This window comes from Ursus americanus, chromosome 22 (assembly GCF_024610735.1).
Source record: "Ursus americanus isolate L20-20 chromosome 22, mUrsAme1.1.p, whole genome shotgun sequence".
NCBI lineage: Eukaryota > Metazoa > Chordata > Mammalia > Carnivora > Ursidae > Ursus > Ursus americanus.
In genome coordinates this window covers 48779646-48800445 of record NC_142148.1, presented here as the reverse complement: position 1 = coordinate 48800445, position 20800 = coordinate 48779646, and the positions used below count along the sequence as shown (strand labels likewise).

The 20800-nt window shown below is 53.0% G+C and overlaps 1 protein-coding gene across 1 annotated transcript; it reads right to left on the bottom strand.

The window, feature by feature from the left end:
• Window positions 1-6217: 6217 nt before the first annotated feature.
• Window positions 6218-20790, bottom strand: LOC123784908 (ral-GDS-related protein-like). Its single transcript, XM_087853885.1, has 12 exons — window positions 20542-20790; window positions 14523-14627; window positions 12997-13181; window positions 11642-11681; window positions 10960-11223; window positions 9966-10181; window positions 9494-9597; window positions 8908-8986; window positions 7703-7771; window positions 7058-7090; window positions 6561-6682; window positions 6218-6368 (listed from the first exon to the last, which is right to left on the bottom strand). The coding sequence occupies exons 1-12, from the start codon at window positions 20788-20790 to the stop codon at window positions 6332-6334; spliced, it is 1503 nt and encodes a 500-aa protein (XP_087710011.1). The 3' UTR covers window positions 6218-6331.
• Window positions 20791-20800: the final 10 nt, after the last annotated feature.

Genomic DNA, 20800 nt, shown 5'->3' with positions numbered 1-20800 from the left:
GAAGAGCACAGATCCTCCTTGGCTGACAAGCTGCCACCTGCCAGACACGTGGGTGAGGCTGTGCTTGACCACCCAGCCCTAGCCAAGTAGTCAGCCAGCTGCGGCCACCAGAGACCCAGGCAGACCAGCACAACTGTGGAGATGCACTCAGCCCCAACCAGCCAACCAGAGAATCACGAGCAAATCAAATACTTGTGGTTTTAAGCCCCTAGATGTTAGCGTGGTGACACAGCCATGGATAACTGACACATTTGATGACCTCAACCTTATCATGATGCATTCAAAACTGATGTTCTGGAGGCCGGCTTTGATTATTCCTCTGCCTAATAAAAGCAGAAAATCAGGAAAGGGCAAGACAAAAAGTGATGCAAACAGATACAAAGAGGACGAAAGGTAGACGGAGGAGATGAGCAGCGGGTTGTGCAGCAGAGACCCTCCTCATCCCCTGAGCATACTTTGTGGTGCCCAAGAGCTCAGGTTCAGGAGTCCATGAACAGTGAAGCAGACCCAGGCTCCAGTTCAACTGTTCCCCAGGGTCAGACACTGAGCAGGTGGCATAACGTCCTTGCTCATCTGTTAGTAGAGGTTACAGAGAAGCTCCATAACCTTAGGTTGTTGTGGGGAGAAAATGAACTGTTCCTGTCAAACACTCGGCAGAGTGCTTGGCACAATATACCCTCCATAAGTATCATGGGGTAGCAATAGCATTCCTGTACAGGTTACTGTTCATCTTGATCATGGAGGGGCCATCATTCAAAGGACCGCCCAGAGTGCAGTGTTAATAAAAGCTGATTTTCCTCAGCTCTGTGGGTCAGATGCTGTGTCCACAGTCTCCAAACCTCATAGCAGCCCTGCAGCACGGGCATGTTAACATCATCTTCATTCTATTGTTGTGAAAACCGTGACAAAGGAAAAATGCAAATAATGGAACAGGTGGCAGGGCTGGAGCTCAAAGCTGCAGTCTGTCCCACTGCAAAGCATGCACTCCTCCCTCTCCCTGTGCAGCCTCTGCTACGCTCAGACCCCACATAAAAAAACAAAATACACAAGACCATGCGGCTTCTCCCCTTCCTGCACTGCGCCACACAGGCTGAGCGCTGACCTTTTGTGGGAAGCATTCAGGAAGGGCTTCCTGTGTATTGGCAAAGCAGCTGCATCCTGGGAGCACTTCCTCCTTGAAAAGCACCCTCCCACCTCCCTAGTCTGATGAGGGCTTGTCCCTAGGAGGGACTTGCTCATAGTGGAAACAGAAGCACACTTTAAGACTGGGGGTGGGTGCACAGTAAAGAGGGTGGGCGGTAAGAAGCTGGTGTCACCAAGGACACACCGAAGCCCACATTATTGCCCACATCAAGGCGCTGACCAGCCTGCAGATCCACACAGAGACACTGGAATGAGAAAAAGTGGGATCCAGGAAACTGGTGCCCGGGGCACTCGAAGATCCAGTAAGATGGGCCACTGGGAGGTATGGGTGTGCCACCTGCCCTCCGGGGATGCTGGCCCTCAGGTGGTCAGAACCAGGAGACTGGTCAGGGAAGAGGGACACCCTGCAGAAGAACAGAGAGAGGAGTCCGACCAATCTGGTTCAACCCCCAGCTCCCCCATGTGACAGCCCAGTGGCCCTAAGGGGACTGCTCTACCTCTCTGAGTCTAAACTTCCTCATCAGTGAAATGGGGAGGGGGGAGGCTGCAAGAGCAGAAGGGAAGGGGCCAGGAGGCACCCCTAGGGAAGATGCTCAAAGGGGAAGCATAACAAAGGAGGGACAATTTGAGGGACCAGAAGCCAGATTCCCTCCTTCAACTCTGGCCAGCGTAAAAGCAAGATGGGCCACAACCACCATGTGCTCCTTGCCCAGGAGGGAACATTCTGGACTTTCAGAACTAGGCTGCTGATGGACGTTTTACAATATGTTTGAAATTTCACTTCCCACAGGAATTTAATGTAGGGATGTTGGAATGTGGGACTATTAACTCCTCTGGGTGGGGGGAAGGGTCATGCCCCCCAGTAGTGCCTGCAGTGGATGCAGCTCTTTTGAGGGGACATGTGAACGATTTGCCCCAGGTGTGGTTTCATCCTCAGCTGGAGCTAGGGGTGCCCCAGGCACTCCTGCTCACCTGCTCACACAGATCTCCCCACTCCTTGCCCCGCCATGGCGTTCCAGGTCCCTGGGATACAGGGCACACTAGCTGGACCTCTTCCAGGCCCTGTCCAGAGGCTCAGCCCTAGGGGCTAAGCCACCTATAGCAGTGACCCCAGGACCTCACCCGTGGGGCTCTCCAGGGATACTGCTCTCAGGTCTGGGCCACACACCCACTTCCCATTACTCACAACCCGTCCCCCCCCCCAACAGACAGAGGGGAAACCCTTTCCCTGTACAGCACTCAGCAGGTCCCGGACAGGGACAAACTCCCATCTTCCTAACCGGAAATGCCCGTTTGGCCTGGAAAACTTGCAGCTAGGGCTCAAGTTAGCCTCCATCCAGAGCACCCACATACCTGCACCAGCCTCTAGAGAAGAAAAGATGTACATTTTCTGGGAAATTCTGCCCCAAACCATTGGTTCTCTCATTTCATTGTCACAACTCATCAGATAAGTGCTATTAAATGCATTTTCCAGGTGGGTAAACTGAGGCCAGAAGGTGATGACTACCCAGCTCAAGTCTACCCAGCAAGTAAATGGCAGAGAAAGGATTCATACCCAGCTCGTGTGGCTCCAAAGTTGTGCTCTCAGTTACTGAGCTCCTCAGCCTCCCAAGGCAGGGCGGGGGAGGGGAGGACCAGTTCTGAGTCCAGAGGAGGCTCCCTCACCTTCTCTCCAGGGTGAACAGGCAGTGCATCCTGGTTTAGCAAAGACAATGCAGTTGCAGGGGCTCCCCTGGACCTGTTTCTATCGTGGGCTGGACAAAAGTCATTATCAGTATTAAATCCCCACGAAAGCAGTGTTCTCTCTGCAGATTTTGTGTCGTGCTCAGCACAGAAGGCTGCCCGCTTTCCGGTGTCTGCAAGGTGAGCAGACTGCCCTTGGAGATTTCCCACTTCTCCCATCTTCTCAGCTTTGTTTTTTCTCTCCCAGCTTCCACTTTCCTCTCCCCATTCTATCTCTTTCTCTCTCAAATAAACAAATAAAAGCTTAAAAAAAAAAAAAAGGACTAGACTCACTCACTCATCGAACTTCGGGTCAGGCTGGCTAAGGCCCATCTCTCGAGGCTGCTTCCCCACCTGAAGCTCTAGGGTCCAGTCTCACAGTTTCCCGCTTGTGATGGCAAAGTGGCCCCATCCCGTGCCCTGTCTGCTGATAGAAGTGTAAAACCACTTGGGAAAATAATTTGTCAGTTTTTTAAAAAGTTATGTGTTTCCCATTCGATCTAGGTATTCCATTCCCAGAGAAATGAAAGCGTATGTCCATACAAAGATGTGAACATGAATGCTCATAGCAGCTTAATGTAGAAAAGCAAACTGGACAAAACTGAAATTTTCATCAACCGGTGAATGGATAAACAAATTTTAGTATATCCATATAATGGAATATTCCTCAACAATGGAAAGTAACAAACTATTGGTGCACACAACAAAGGTGAATCTGAAAAGTATTAGGGTGAGTAAAACAAACCATACTGGACATACTGTCCATCCTGTTTCCGTGTATATAAAATTCCAGGGGATGCAACATTAACCTAAAGTGACAGAAAGCAAGGGAAACAAGGGCAAAAATGAACTATTGGGACTTCATCAAGATGAAAAGCTTTTGCACAGCAAAGGAAACAGTCGACAAAACCAAGAGACAACCGACGGAGTGGGAGAAGAGATTTGCAAATGTCTTAATCAGATAAAGGGCTCATATCCAAAATCTATAAAGAACTTATCAAATTCAACACCCAAAGAATAAATAATCCAAGCAAGAAATGGGCAGAAGACGCGGATAGACATTCTCCAAAGAAAACATACAAATGGACTACAGACACATGAAAAAATGTTCCATATCACTTGGGAAATACAAATCAAAATCATAATGAGATACCACCTCATTAACAAGTCAGGAAATGACAGATGTTGGCAAGGATGAGGAGAAAGGGGAACCCTCTTGCCCTGTTGGCGGGAATGGAAACTGGTACCTAATTCTGGAGAAGAATTTGGAGGTTCCTCAAAAAGTTAAAAACAGAACTTCCCTATGACCCAGCAATTGCACTACTAGGTATTTATCCCAAAGATACAAATATAGTGACCCGAAGGGGCACCTGCATCCCAATGTTTATAGCAGCAATGTCCACACCAGCAAACTATGGAAAGAGCCCAGATGTCCATTGACAGATGAATGGATAAAGAAGATGTGGTATATATGGAATGGAATATATATACGTGGTATGAATAATGGAATACTACTCAGCCATCAAAACAATGAAATCTTGCCATTTGCAATGATGTAGATGGAACTGGAGGGATTACGCTAAGCAAAATAAATTAATCAGAGAAAGACAATTATATGATCTCATGCATACGTGGAATTAAAGAAACAAAACAGAGGATCATGGGGGAAGAGAGGAAAAATACAACAAGATGAGAGAGAGGGAGACAGGCCATAAGAGGCTCTTAATCATAGGAAACAAACTGAGGGTTGCTGGAGGGGAGGTGGTGGGGGATGGGGTAACCGGGTGCTGGGCATTAAGGAGGGCACGTGATGTAATGAGCACTGTGTATTATATGAGACTGATGAATCACTGGCCTCTACCTCTGAAACAAATAATACATTATATGTTAATTAATTGGATTTAAATAAAAAAATAAACAGCACCCTTGCATAAAAATAAACCAACAAACACAGACAGACAGAAAGTAGACCAGTGATTACCTGGTGACGGGATGGTTGGGGGAGGGAAGGATTGTAAGGGCATCAGGGAATTTTTTGAGAATGATGACTATGTTCATTATCATGGGTATATACACGTGTCAAAACTCATCAAATTGGGTTTGTTTAAAAAAGTCTTCCCCTATGGACTCTGGGAAACAAACTGAGGGTTTCAGAGGGGAGGGGGTGGGGGATTGGGCTAGGCCGGTGCTGGGTATTAAGGAGGGCACGTATTGCATGGAGCACTGGGTGTTATACGCAAACAATGAATCATGGAACACTACATCAAAAACTAATGATGTACTGTATGGGGAATAACAAAACATAATAAAAACATTTAAAAAAAATTCCCATTATCCTGGCAAGAGAGAACCCATCCCTGATCCAGCAGATGCCAGCCAGGGAACAGTGGCTACCATGGATCGGACGCAGAGCCTGGGGCCTGGAGGGAACTGCTGCTTCAGAAGAACTGCATAAGGAGATGCACGAAGACTGGAAATCCTGGCTCCTAGGTCAGCATAGATGCTCATGGAACCAGGCTCAGGTGTGCCCTTTAAGGTACCCCTCCCATCTTCTCCCAACACACAAAACAAGCAGGAAAGGGAATCCAGAGATCATTGACAAGAATCCCAGAAAGATTCCAAACTTGGTAAACGGCCAACGGGGAGACTGAGGCTGGAAAGTCCTGCCTGCCCTGAGTCCATCTGCAAATTATCTTCCTCTGCCTTTGTCCCCTTCACACGCAGGATTTGATCTCCTTCCGTGTTTTTCCCCACTAGGTGCTGATGCAGTTCCAGAGATTGAACTACAATACGACAAGTTCCAAAACCAAACACAAAACTAAAAAAGCATCTCAATGGAAGAAGCAGGACACAGTCTTCCTGGCCTTAGAGTGGAGAAAGGCAACCCCAGTCCTGGGGCAGGAAGGAGTTCTGGGGCGTACAAGTCTTAAAGACTCCCACTTTCAGTGGTTGTTGCTACTCCTGGGAAAGTCCCTGCAACCTCTAAATCTCAGGAGTTCTGAGGGGCTGTCTCTGCTGTTTGCCCAAATTCATTGACTGAAATGGACCCGTGCTCTGAGTAAGGGGGATTTTGGGGTGCCCTCCAGTGGCTAGGGAGAAGGGTTGCCAATTCTCCTTCCTCCCACATACAGTAGCTGATGACTCTGGAAGATTTCCTAGGTCAGGAACGAATACGAGAGTCTGTGCAAGTTTTCCATTACTGCAGGAAGTAAAAGACCCAAACCACACACATGGGCTCTAAAACAAAACAAGGGCTTTAATCTCCTAACATGCAAATCTATCACGGTACTATTTAAAACAACTAAATGGTGCCCCCTACATAAGGAAATAGATGGGGGGAAGGGGTGTGGAGAAAATGGGCGCAAGGATGCAGCTGCTGAGGAATCCCTGCAGGGCCACTGGACACTTGCACAGCCCTGAGGTTGACTGCGGCCAGTTCTTCTCCTTCTTGAGTGCTGCTGACCAGCTAGGACCGGGGCTCCAGCTGGCAGGACAGGGTGTAGCTAAGGACAGAGGGACACCTGTGAGTTGCCCAGGAGCTTCCATTCAAGAGTCCCTGCCAGTGTTTGCCCACAGCTGGAGTCTGGCGCCCCGGCAACAAGGCCTGAGGCTGCCCAGGGAAGGAGGATCCCAGGAGTGGCCAGCAGAAAGAGTCCACCCCGAACCTCACCGACCCAGCTCCTGATGGGCCTCACCTCTCAGCCTCGCTGAGCGGCTCCATAGCCTGGAACCAGGCCCAAAAAGGATCCTCGGGCTCTAGGGTGTAATTCTCGGCAGCCACCTGGAGCAGCATGATGTCCGTCATGACTTGGTATTCCTGAGCAGACAGAGAAGCACAGGATGCATAGGGAGCCTGGGGTGGGGGGGGAGCTGCAGGGTCTGGTGACGGTTGAGGAGCGGGACCGGGGACCTATCCCAGGTCCTGGCACACATGGCCACCCTCCTGCCTAGAGATTCATCTGGTCTCCACCTGTTCTCAGAGGTGAATATCAGTAGCCCCTCCTCCGGGAAGTTCTCCTGGATGCCATGCTCTGTCCCCATCTCCTAACGGGATGAGACTTGCACTGCTTTCTTCTCAAGGGATCCCAGGAAATGTGAGGTGGAGGGGATGGAGCCAAGCAATGTTCTTCCCAGGGACATCTCTGAGGCCCACTCCCTACCCTTCCCTGCGGGAAGCGCCACATATGCTCACCTTATTTCTTTTCTGGTGGTTGATCTCATTCCCCTGGAAAGCAGACAAAGTCCATCAGAATGAGGCCCCTGGTTCTTAGGAGCACTTGATTCCCATCCCTTCTCATGCTGCACCATGGCCAGGACCCATGAGGGCGCCGTGCATACACAGATAGTGGGCCTGGGATCTAGGCCAGGCTCTGTGGTCCAGAGAAATGAGGACATGGGGCAGATGGACTGGCTACAGGTCGGGACCCTGCAGCACCACCCTCTCGGAAGACAGTAGGGGAGGCCGAAGCCTCAGGCAGGAAGGGGCTGCTGCGGCTACGGAGGTGCTTGCTGACGTGGAGGGTCCTGACTTCATTCTCCCCCCACGGGCAAACTCACCGGGGGAGGCTGAGGTCCACTCAGACAGACCTCACGCAGCTTTGCCTTCAGGAAGCTCTGCTGCTTCACCAGTCTTCGGCACCGGGAGCCGTGGCCTAATTGCAGCCTCACCTCGCTCATTGCTGAGATGGGCAACAGCCCCCAGGCTCACAGGGTAGCCGTGAGGCTGTCATGAGGGGAGGTTTGCCGAGTCCTGAGAGCTCAGGGCTCAGTACAGGGGCGTTCTGCTCCCAAACCTCCGGATTCTGGTCCCTCCCCCACAATCCTCAGGCTCACCCACCTCCAGATAGTCCTCCATGGCGGTATCTAACATCACCAGCTCGGTGAGGAAAGTGCCAAGGAAAGGCACGACACCCTGTGTCATGAGGGGGAGGGTTGGGATGAGTCCCTGCTCGCTGGTGTCCACAGGGACCCTCCACTGAAAACGCTCCAGCCTCCTAGCCCACCCCATGGGCTCACGTGGAGCAGCCTAGGACCCTTAGCAGCCTCCCCCCACGGGTTCCCTTTCCCTTCCCCCCCAGAACATCAGACTCCTCATCACCTTCAGGGCCTGCTTTTCAAAAATGCCAGGGAATGGAGCACTAGGCCGGTCCCTCTCCACCCGCAAAACCCATTCTCTATGGACCTTTCTGGACCCTCCTCCTGGTTCTTTTGAAATAAGAATTGTAGAAGCTGTGGCCCCAGGAGCCGCAGCTGGAGTGGGAAGGATGCCCCCCCCTTCCTGATCTTTCCTTTTTGGGAGGCTTCCAGCCCTCAGGGAGGAGCCCTCCTCCTCCTCTGACTTTGGAGGCCCTGGGCCTCAGGCACATTCACCTTCTTCTGCATCCTCTTCTGGGCTCCCCGGAGGGCCATCACCAGGGTGGCAAATCTATTGGACGGTCGTTCCTGCAGGACCAAGGACAAGTTCCTTGAGACCATCATACCCTCAGGCCACTTGCCCCCACCATCTTGGACGTCAGAACCTAGACATCTGACCTAACTCATACTGATCCTGAGGCCCCATTATCCAGAAGCAGGCCGTGAGTGATTCCAGAACAATCTCATTCCAACATTCACTCCATGTGTGAACTTGACATTGCAGCCTGGCCTCCCCGAGCCTGTTTTCTCATCGGGAAACGTGACAACTCCACCTATCTCCCATGGTCTCCTGAGGACTCAGGGTCCTATTACTCTCATCATTGTTGTGGCCCTCAACCCAGCCCAACCCCATCACTGAGCACAGGTCTGTCCTCTGGGCTCTCCAGGTTTGTAGAGGCCCCCACCTGGACCAGCTGTCGACAGAGAGTGAGAGGGTGTGTAGGCTAGGGAGTCTGCTTGGACACCACCTGCTTGCCCCCTCACTGCCAACGGCATCCTCACCTAGGCTGTCGCCACATTCATGACAAAGGCTTCCCCTCCCCAAGGAATGCTTCAGACCATTCCCGACTACATCCTCGCAGGACCCTGTTCCCTCCCACCCATCCTCTCTTTCCAGACCTGCACCTTCCAGGCTACCTTGATGAGCAGGTTCCTGCCCTGTGCGGTGTCCTTGCTGCACAGCTTTTGAAAGATCCTCAATGGCTTCCTGAAGAGAGGCAAGGGAGGCAGGATCAATGGACGAATAATGTGGCAGGGTTGAGTGCGAGTGCCTTTTCTTTGAGAACCCCAGAGTGTCAACCTGCCTGGTTGAGGGTTTCTTCTGGGATCCTCTGAGCACTAAGGTCTTTGTAGGACATGGGAGGGAGCTCTCATGTGGCTCGTCCTGGGCCTCCCTTCCCATATTCATTGAGAAACGCTGTTTGGGTCAATTTGGGGTTCAAATGGGCAGAGAGCTTAGTGGCTGTCAAGGAAACACGTGAAGAGATTTAATGCAGCTCAGCCACGTGTGGGACATTTGGCAAAACTGATTTCTAAAGTGGGAGGCATGGTGGCCTCCTCACCAGGGAGGCTGAGAGACCCACCCACCAGCCCAGGTCCTGTGGTCGGGGTTTGCCGCCTCCCAGAAGGTCCAAGCTGCCTGAGGGGGAAGAGGACAAGCCTCTGGGAGCTCCCTCGTCCATCCTGGTCCCTCCATGGAGAGAGGCCTACTCACCTGGAAACCTTCCCCCACGTGTTCTCGAGGCGGTGAATGGAGACACTCTGCAGAGCCGAGAGGATGGCATGTAAGGACGAGTAGTTCCTCAGGGTTTGACAGGCCTGGGGAGAGAAGAGAATGGGCTGTCACTTGGGGAGCCAGCACCTTATTGGCTCTCAAGCTTCAGTCCCCCTCAGGGGAAAGTGCTCCTGCTGGAGGAAGCCGCTGTCCAGGGACCTGCCGAAGGGCACACGTGAGGCCCAGAGGAGGAGGAAGATTTTACCTCACTCCAAGGAAGGAGCCAGGCAGAAACGGAGCATCCCAGCATGGGGCCATGCAAGGCGAGGTCAGCATGCCCCTGGACCAAAGAGCCTAGGGACTGCACAGTCCCTAGGGCAAAGACCAGGGCCTTCCACCCTGAGACCTGATCAAGGGAAGAGCAGTGCCCGAGACTCAGGAGAGCACCTCGGCTGGGCTTCCCGTTGCATACCTTGGCCACCTTGATCCAGTGCTCCACCACCATGGCCCTGTCCCGGGCTGTCATGCTTGGGTTGCCAAGGCAGGTGGTGATGACACACTTGGCCACACCGTTGAACTGGGCGACAGTGGCCCGGACTGTGGGTGCCAGGTGCTCATTGCCAGGCTTGTTGCGCTTGGACCAGACGGAGCCCAGGCACTGATGGGGCAGCAGCTTCTTGAACAGCTCCTAGAGAACAGGCGGACCTTGGTTCACCCAGCCATTTCCCATGCAAGACTCATGTCCTACGTGGGGGTCACAGGTCAGAGCTGGACCTCAGGGAGCTGAGAATCTGGCCTGAGCCTGGTTGGAGACCGTGGATTTCATTCCATTGTTTTCCCTGAGGGAACCCAGTACACAATGACCCAGGAGCAAACAGAGCAAGGGAAGGAAGGAGGGCATTGGCACCCTGATCATGCTCAGGAACTCCCAGCTCCAGGTGGCACTGCAAGGTGGTCCAACCCAAGGGGGCTTCTTCCCCTCCCCTCCAACTGGTCATCCCCCTGGTCCTTCCCCCCCTTTCAGATGCACATTCTCACACGGGAGCTGCAACCACACATTCTTCCGTCTGCCCTGTCCTCATGGACACATCAGATGCCTAATCAATGCTGAGGGTACTCATCCTCCAAGGCACATGAGTGGGTGACCCATGGACTTGACTGAACACAGGGAGCTGCCCTCCTCCACCCACGGGACCAGGGCCTGCCCATTGGTCTCTCCATTCTGGCTCATTTCTTCTCCCTAGTACCTCCGTATCAGTGCTTATCATGGTCTCTCGCTACAGTCCGCAGCTGGATAGTGAAAGCTTGGGGCTAAGCGCCTTGATGGGTTGACAGGGTTGGGAAGTGGTGGAGCTGAGATTTGGTCCCAGACCATAGGACTCCACATCAGGGAAAGGCAGGTGTGGGGCAAGTGAGAGCAGAAGGAAGGCCTGCCCCTGGCCCACCCTGAGAGCCCAGCTGCTCACCGCATCCATATACGTGAGCTGCTCTGCCACCAGCCTGGGAGGGAAGTCCAGGAGGTCGGGCTTCTCCTCACCCAGCTGGTTCTTTGGGGTGACACAGCGGTGGCAGGAAGCCTCTGGGGCCGCGGTGGGCTCTGTGGCTGTTGCCTGAGTGAAACTTTCCAGCAAAAAGGGTGGTCCAGCTGACTGCTGCTCAGCACCCGGCACACATGCAGAAGATGGGAGCACGGGTTGCAGTTCTGGAACAGCTGACGGAGGGGAGGCTGGCTCTGACACCGCAGGTGACAATTGACACAGAGCTGGGGTCGCCTCTAGCTCTATAGGAGGCCCTGTTCCTGGCTCTGCCATTGGAAGGAGCCCTGGAGCTGGCACTGGGGCAGGAGACAGAGAAAGGTTCATCCACATCACTGACTTTCCGGATGCCTTTGCAAAACCAGGACAGACCCCATGGCCTTGAAAGGAATACCCAGCCCATGAACCGCATCCCAGTTAGCCTTCCCAGCTTGCCATCCCCCTTACCCTCCACCTCTGCCTCAGTGAGCGCCAGAAGTTCCCGCTGCATCAGGAGAAGGGGGACATGGTTTGTCAGGTCCCAGGCATGCCACTTCAGAACCATGGCCCCATGCACATAGGCCACCTTGATCTCGACACGGTCACGGCCCAGGGACTGATAGATAGCCTGCAAATTCTGGTCAGGCCAGGTACCCAAGAAGGGAGACAGGGTGCTGGGGAGAGTCATATGTGGAACAGAGTCAGAGGCCTGGCCTTGCATTGCACATGCTACTCCCACAGCACCGTTCTTTCTGTATGGGTCCCAGAGGATGGCCCCAGCCCACTTCCAACCCCTCTCTAGCTGCCCTCGTAGTGGAAGGCCTGGTCCTCCAGAAAACCTGAATGAGTCTGGTTTTTCCACTTCTCCTCTCCTCTACCTGGCCATGGGCCTGATCTACTCTATCCTCCATGCACACCAGTATCAAGGCTCAGGTTGGAGGCAGATTTGTGAGTGGTCGGCTCAGCACACCCTCGGTTCTTGGCCCCGGTTGGGGTGGTCAGCAGGGAGGGGCAGGCAGAGCAAGTTGGGACCGTCAAAGGGATGGGTGTTTCAGGCACCCACTGAGCCCAGACTGTGCTCTGCCGCCCAGAGGGCCCGGGACCCCCTCCACAGCCTTCTTTGACTCATTTGCTTCTTCACATGAAGCCCCCCAGATGAAGCCCACCCACTGGAAATCAAGAGATCGGTGAGATCCCTGGTTTGGCAAATCCCTCCCCAGCCACCACCCCTGTAGTCCCCCACCCTGCTCTGTGGAGGCAGCCAGCCCTGCTTCTGGACCCAAACCCCTGTCCCAGTTTTACTTGATCATTTCATCTGTCCTATGATCCAGCTCTAGGTGGATCCTTTCAAAGCTAGAGGAGGCTACGAAGATGTCACATCTAACAACCATTGGACATGCATGCTTAGGGTGTGCAGAGTGCCTATCTGACCCTCTGAATAGAACTGAGACCCAGACACTGTATCTCCTCTCTCCATTCACATTCCTAGTGCTTAATATACATTCTTGAACGACTACTTCCCATCCCGCACTTTCCAAATCCTGAGTGGCCCGTGGGCTGGTCTGCCTGCTCCCAGTGTGCCCCTGAGCTGCTCACACAAAGGACAACTACCAGAACCATCTAGATGGAATCTCAGAAGTCCTTTGCACATAGAGAAACTGCCTGCTTTGCATTTCCTTTCGTCAACCCAGAAGGGCCACCGGCCTGTGAGGGTTGCACTTGAGAGCTTCTTGACCAGAGAGAGAGAACTATTAAGCAAGAAGATGCCCAGCACGTCCAGGAGCCCTTTCTACAGAGCCAAGCACCAGAGTAGCCCGTGCCATGTTTCCTCCCATGATTTCCTACAGTACCTGTATGAGGTTCATCCTCTTAACCACCCCAGTTTTCAGAAGAGGAAAGGGAAGGTCAGAGAGGGGTAGGGCCATTCCCGAGATGTACACCCAGTAGATGGGAGGCTCACCCTGTGCTGTGCATGGGGTGGGCACTCACCTATTGAACTGCTGGCCCAGGACCTGTGTGGCTGAAGTGAACATCTCGTACATGCAGAAGATCGTTGAGGTGGTTGAGATGCTCCCATCTGGGAAGGATGGCACCAGGGACTGTACGAAACGCTCCATTGTGCCTTCTCGGAGCCTCAGCATCGTCTGGGCCTCATCCAGGGACAGGGATGATTCCTTTTCCCACCAGGTAGAGAAGGGGGGTGTGGGGGGCAATGGAGTCAGCTTCAACACCACGAACCACCAGGATGATCAGGGTCTGGTGCTCAGACCAGAGAGTCCCATCCCTTCAGGAAGTTGTGCAAGAAAAGGGACTTGAGGGCCCACCCAGAAAAAGGCTCTAGGCTTGAAAGTACAATTGCCTTTAGGGGTGAAATGAGAAAGCATTGGTCACTTCAACACATCTTGTTAGCTGAGCCACCACAGCCTTTCTCTCTCTGAATAGGCTTTATTAAGAACTGTATGCCTTTGAGTCATCAGTCAACATCCCTACTGCAGACAGGAGAAAGCACAGGCTTAGCATCTCCAACGCTGCTCGAGATCATAGACGTTGGGCCTGAGAACTGTCCAGAGCATGGAATGCATGGCATTTCCCTAGGCTGCTGCGGCCTGGTCTGTTCCTCAGGTGGGGAGAAAGGTTCAGGGGAAATCCACCTTCCTCGGCAGGCCCCAGGGGAGCCGGTTGTTTCTAGTGTGGGTTCTGGCCTTGCCGTGATCATCTGTGGGTCCTGAGATTGGACATCAATCTGGACCTGTTCTCACCCCAGACCAGCATTGGATGTTGTTGTGGGCCGAGGCACCTGCTGCTTGTCAAGGGAGATGGAGTAGCTGAGCCTTTGGAGCAAGCAGCTCCTCAAAGATGGCCTGGATTGAACTCTGAAAAGACAGAGTCCACTACCTGGGCCAGGAGGCATCAGAGGCCTTGCACCCAATCCGTGCTTGAAAGGCTGATTCACGGCGGCAGACAACCTCCCATACGGAGGTCCAAAAAGACATATGAGGACACAGCTTGTGACCCGGGGGACATACAATGAGTCGATGTGTTCTGAGAGGTGATACGTTACAGAGGAACATATAGAATGGCTTCATCCCACCGTTCCTTTTATGTTCAATCACCCTGTGTGGGGTGAGGATTCATAAGGCCTTGGACACGTTCTCCAAGGACAGTGGAGCTGGGTTCTACACAGGATGGCTGGGGTGAGTCAAGAAAATACTCAAAACAGTAGCAAAATGCAAAGACACTCATGGCTGCGGGAAAAGTCACACAAAACAGAATGAAACAGAATAACCCACGCCCCAAACTGCAAAAAACACGAACACTATTCTCTACCATTCCCACCTATGGGAAGAGTGTCTTCCTACCTTCTCCCACAGCTGGTGGTGGAGGTGTGGATACTGGGATGACTTTGTGGTTGGGCCTGCGGGGCACTCATGTGGAAACACCATGGGAGGGCCCCAGGTTTGTCCCCACATTTGTGTGGGGGCCCTGGGCGTGTGGAACCCTCTTCCCATTCTCACCTCAGAGCGGCACTGATCCTGGGTGGCCTGGTGCACCTGCCACTTGTCTAGGGCGTTGTAGTTGAAGTCCCAGACCAGCTCTTCGATGACCTCCTGGGTGCAGCTCTGAAAATGCAGTGCCCCATAGACATGGGGTCAAGAGACATTAGTGTCCTCCCGGGACATTGCCACAAGGGGCCACCCGCATTAGAAATCCTGTTCTCCAGTTGAGGCAAAGAGGGGCAGCTGAAAAGACATCGAGCAAGGAGGTAGCCGGATGAAACTCTAGAGCTCGTGATTAACATCGAGGTAGTTGAGCTTGGTCCCCAGTGCTCAGCTTCTCATCCTGCCTGCTATGACCTGGGGCGTGAACATGAAAGATGGGCCAGGCTTCCAACACCTGGCAGCTTCCTTCTGCCCAGGAAGGGTGTGTCCCACATCCTCTGTCCCCTTCTCTACACATAGACAACCAGCCCCCCACCCCAACACACACACAGGGACACACATAATGAGGGGCAAGAGGTGTGGGCCTGCTGAGGTGACATCACAGTTGTTGCCTGCTCTCCAGTGGGCTGCCCTGAGCTGCCTCGTGTTACCTGTTGGTGTCTCCTGCCACATGTCCAGAGGGCTCGGAAAAGCGGGCTGAGCCGACGTCTACAATTATTTGCAAGTCTCTCTCTCTGGGCTTGCCTGGGCCCAGAGACCCTGAAGGGAGGAAGGCAGCAAGAGAACATCTTGCTCTCTCGAATGTCTCCACCCAAGTGAGCTGGAGAGCAGGTTGTCTTTTGAATCTGGGTGCCCGGTTACCAGAGTTCTAAGTTCAGTTGGGGCCTATCACAGAGGAAGTGAGGTCACTCTTTCAAGATTCTAATCCCTGGGACCATGTGTTCAGTCAGACCTATCCAGAGCCCCTTCTTGGCAGTTGACTCCTTAGCTTTCTCCCCCATGTCATCTCCTTAACTGGACACAATGAGCCAAAAAGGCCATAGCCACCACTCTCTGGAAATGGAACTAGGGTCCGAAGCTTCAGGAGGCAGAGCTGAATTCAGACCTTACGTTCTGTGTTTCTTTGCGCACTTGTGTGTCCTATGTCATTGCGTCTCTCACGTAGTCCCCACTTTCCCAGCCTGCAGTGTGGGGATCAGGCTAGAATCTACTTCCTTGGGACATCCTCTGGTGTCTGTGGATTAGAGTATTTATTACATGTGTGGGGTGGTCTGCTGTGTATCTGAGGCACAATTTTCAAGATGGAAGAATTACAAGAAGGGGTGGGACTTGGCATGGAGGGCTGCTCAGAAGAGGCCTGGGTTCCAGCCCTGTAATACTGCAACTGTCACTTTCCCTCTTGGCCTCATTTTAAGGTGGGCACCATGATGGCCTGGAAAAGCAAGAAGATGCAGGCATTGTCATCCTCTATAGTAAAACCATGCAATTGTTTCCCGTTATATGAAGAACGAGACCCCGTTACCTCGTTTGGGTCTATGAGGGGAGCGGCTTTCACCATGGCTCCCAGGGATCCTGACCTGTGGTATAGGCATCAGACTGTAACTGCTAAGTGGTCAGTGACTGGCTTTTGACCCACAGGACATATTCAACGTGATGAAGTACCATGCCTAGAGCTTCTCTACATGTCATGCAAAGAGTTTCTCACTCCCTAGTTACTTTCCATCATGTTCCACTACTCACTCCTTCCCTTTCCCTTCTTCTTCTCTCTCTCTGAAGCAGAACCAAGCACCGATGTTTTGAGCTGCCATCTACAGAGGCTCCCAGGATAGAGAACGGAGGCAGTGCCAAGGCCAAAAGACACACAGGAACTCAGGTTCTGAGTCCAGATGGCATCCCGAGTCACGTGAGCCAACTCATGACAAAATCCTCTTCCAGTATGGCCCTGGTCACAGCCGCAGCCACTGACACACCTTGAGCCTGGGGAACCATGCTAATTTGGGCCCGCATTCTTCACCCACAAATACTGTTAGAAATTAAAGCGATGCACCTGCACGTCCAGGGTATCAGGGCAATGCAGTCCCGGGGCAACTCTAGATAAGTAACAGTCTCCCAGGCCTCAGCATCTGTCCCTGCCTTCCTCCCTCCCCTCTGCTCTCCTCCTAGTGTCCCTGCAGCCACCCTGGCTGCCTTTTTCACTCCTCTGGCCAAACTGGCTTCTGTTATTGAGTGTCTGCAGCACAAGTCACTTCTTCCTGAAACGCTGCTCCCTGACGTGTGCAGGTCTAGCTCCCTTTGGTCAATCTGTTCTCAGCAACCTCAGCCTCAGTGAGGCCTTTCATATCTTTCCATGCAGTGACTCCCCAGCCTTCCTCCGTAGCACACTTCATTCCTAGTACAGAGCGCTTGCTCTTTTCTTTCACGTGCGTTCTCTTTGGAGCTTTGGTCCATGTGTAGACTGGGAGCTCCTAAAGCAAAGGAGCCCTAGGTAATTTCAGCTCTGCGCACGGGCCCAGCAAGATACCTGGCATAGGGCAGTGCTCAGTGTGTAGTTACTCAATGAATAATTGAGAAGATCTTGGAGCCCACCTCCCCTCTTAAGCACCTAGACTGCAGAATGCTACTAAAACTTTCAAGCTGTTTCTGGGCAGGGGCGACAACCATAATGGCCTCTGCCTGACTCTTCCTGCTCCAGTTCCTCCAGCAGAACTCACCAGGTACCATGGACAAGGAAGCGCCCTGCATCCAGCTCTCCAGCTCTGGTGGCACAGCCCCACGCAGGCACACCAGCAAAAAAAGCCATGCCTTTTCTCGGGGGTCCTCAACGCAGTGCCTTTGCAGAGTCACAGAGCAAAGGAGCAGGATCTCTTGGCTCCCTGGGCAGAGTAAAGGACCTCAGAACCCTCCCTTTCCTCCTTTTCTGTCCACTCCCATGGTGTCCTCTTTACGATTCCAGCACCCGCAGCTCAGCCAGAAGAGTGCTTCTGCACCCACCCCTGTGTGTCTAAACGAGGAACTAAAGGTCTAATGCAGACTAGACGTGTCCCTGGGCCCCAGACACAGTGAACGCTCCTCAACATGACTAACCCACAGAAAAATGCAACCAAGAGCATCATGAGACATCACATCACATTGGCGGGAAGAGCGACCCTCCAAAAGTCGAGAGATAACAAATGCTGGTGAGGATGTGGAGCAAAGGGAATCCTTGGGCACCACTGGTGGGAATGCACATTGGTACTGTCACTATGCAGAACACTGTGGACGTCCCTCCAAAAATTAAAAAGAGAACTACCTGCACCTCCATGTTCAAGAAGCATTATTTTCAATAGCCAGGACATGGAAAACATCAGTGCCCTTTAGTGCTGAGTAGGGAAAGAAGTGGTACCTAGAGAATAGCATAGGAATCAGCCAGAAGAAAAGGACATCCCGCTAAGTGTGCTAACAGTACCGGACTTTGAAAGCGTGATGCCAAGTGAAATAAGGGAGACAGGGCAAAGACTTTCTGTAGAGAAGCATAGAGAGAGAGAGAGATTGATCCTGTCTAGAGAGAGAGACAGAGAGCTATTTTTCCCTTCTCTGTGGAATCTGAGACAAAGAAGAGAAAAGGGGGAAGACTAACTCAGAAAAAGAGATCAGATTGAAGTAACCAGAAGCAGAGGGCGGAGGGGGTGCGGGAATTTAGTGAATGGTGAAAAGGTACAAATTCCAGTTTCAGATCAATAAGGAATAGGGATTTACAGTACACCCCAGGACTACAGTTCATTACTGCTCTATGGTGTATTTGAGAGGTGTGAGAAGAGCAAGTTCTGAGAGTTCTCATCACAAAGAAAAACCTCTCTTTCTTTTCTTTTCTCTTTTCTTTTCTCTTCTCTTCTCTTCTCTTCTCTTCTCTTCTCTTCTCTTCTCTTCTCTTCTCTTTTCTTTCTCTTCACTTTAACCACAGTCAGAGGGTCAAAGGTAACACGCTGTACATATTCACGGGGAGAAAGGAGTACATAGGGACCTTCATTCAGTCGTTCAACAAACACTGGATTTAGCATGAGGTAATCCCCGTTCTTGGCTGGGTTCTGCCCAGAACTCCTGTGTCCCACACACCTCTGGTGCTGATTTGCTGATGCCCTGGGTGAGGCACTTCCTTGCCTCGGTTTCCCCCTTACGGTGACCACGCTGGCTGCCGACACTGTTAACAAGGATGCTGCGGGAAGGAGGAGGTGCCAGCCTCGGAGTGTGGGTTCCCGGGGGAGGGGGTGCAGGCCTTTCCCCTGTAATTTATTTCCAGCTCGGGTGCTTGTGAACTCCTCCCAATCCTCCTGCTGAAGTGTGTGCAATGTCTGTGGGTTGTCACACGCATTAATTATCTGCTGAAGGTTATAAAGTACCCCTCGCTTTGACAAGATCACCCTAAAGAAAAGGGCTTTATCAACGTTGCCATTAAATGCAATCGCAGAGAGTGGAGAAGATGGAAAGGAAAATCGCTCAAGCCAAAGAATAAATGACATTTCAGAAAACGCAGAACAAGTGGATATGAAGATCAATTGGAACTTAAAGTGACGACATGTCCAATGACATAGTCGCAGATTCTGGATTGCTTCGGGCAAGAAAGGGGGACGGTACACACGGAGCCAGACAAGAGGCCCTGAGGCAGGGTGCAAAAGGTTTGATCCTGGGCAGTGTCTTAACCCTTCTGTGCCTCCGTTTTCTCATTCATGAAATGGGACAATATTCACACTGAACCGGAAAGTGATAATAAGAGAATACAACTTCATACGCCTGGCATCTACCAGGTGCTCACAAATCACAGCTGTCATCACGGAGAGTCAACGGCGGAGGAAGCGAGAGGTGGGCACGGAATTCGCAGGTGCTCAGAACGCATTTCATTTCGTTGGACTAAAATGAAGCTTTGTTTTAAATGTCCCTGTCTCATTGTTTCCAGACTGTATGTCATCTCACCATGCAGCACATAGACCGTGCAATGCTGGTAAATATAACAGGCTCCCGCGGGGGGGGGGTGGTGCTGATTTGTGGCGTGTGCCAGTCTCCATGGGGTGCATATTCCCACCGTGGCTGATTTCAAGCTCCCAGCCTGCCCTTACTGAACAGTCAGGAAGAGATGTCAGCGGCTCGTCACGTCATTTCCGTGGATTTCTGCTGTAAAGATACAACAGACGAGAGCGTAGATGATGGCAGTATGTAGTAAAGCCATCAGGAAATGATGAGTTTGGGATATTTATTACCTTTGTTCTTTTAAAGATTTTATTTATTCATTTGAGAGAGAGAGCAGGGGGAGGGGCAGAGGGAGAGGGAGAAGCAGACTCCCCTCTGAGTAGGGAGACCAATGCATGGATCCATCCCAGGACCCTCCTGGCTTGTGGTGAGGATCAAAGTGACGCCATAAAGATGAAAGTAGCCCTGCCCCTTCCTATCCATTTTTTTTTTTTTTAAGAACACAAATCAGATATTACTTCCTGCTTGAAACCCTCCCCAGGCTGCCTGCGGCCTAAAGAACAAACGCCAGGTTCCTAAGGATGCCTGAAGAAGCCCCTGGACGAGTGCATTTTTGCCCCTTCCACTTGGTGTCCTGGGTCTGCTCAGCTGCCCTAGGCCTGGTGACTCCCAGATCCCGGGGGTCCTCCTCTTCTTTCTGCAGCCCAGGGACCAGCACGCAGGCCCCACATCTGTCTACCTCCAGCCGCCTCCCACAGCCTCTTTCAGGCCGTCTTTCAGGATTCAATCTAAGTACAGCCCAGCATTAGCTGTGATGCCACGGAACACATCCCTGATGTGAGCCTCACTCTCCTGTGTGCAGAGGGTCCCGGGACACCTAACTCCTCGGGGTGGGCAGGAAGCCTGGCGAAGACACGCGCGAGGACTCGGGCCAGGCCCCGGCCCACTGGGGGGCGCGACCCTGCGGGTTCCGGCCCTGGGGCTGGGCTGTAGGGCGGCGGGCTAGGGAGGCCCTGCAAAGGGGCCGCGTCCGGGCTGTGGGGGGCAGGGCAGCGGGTGGGAGGGCTTCCCCGAGGTCGGTCCAGCCCCGCCGGCCCAGAGTGCCGCCAGTGGGACCTCCGGGACCTCAGCTCGGCGGGCCGCGCCTCCCGGCCTCCGCCGAGGCTTCCCCAGACCCGGCCACCACAGGCTCGCTCAATCCATTGCCGTCCTGAATGCCCCGCGCGACTGTCCGGCGCGGTCTCGGGACCGGAGCCCCGTGTTGTGCAGGGCATGCGCGGGCCACCGGGCGCATGCCCGGTCCTCCGGAGGGGGGGGGGTGGGGGGGGCGGAAGCTCGGCGCGGGGACGCGGCCGGGCGCGCGCCGGGGCGGTGAAGCGCTCCTCAGCCGGTCGCCGCGCATGCGCGGCCCT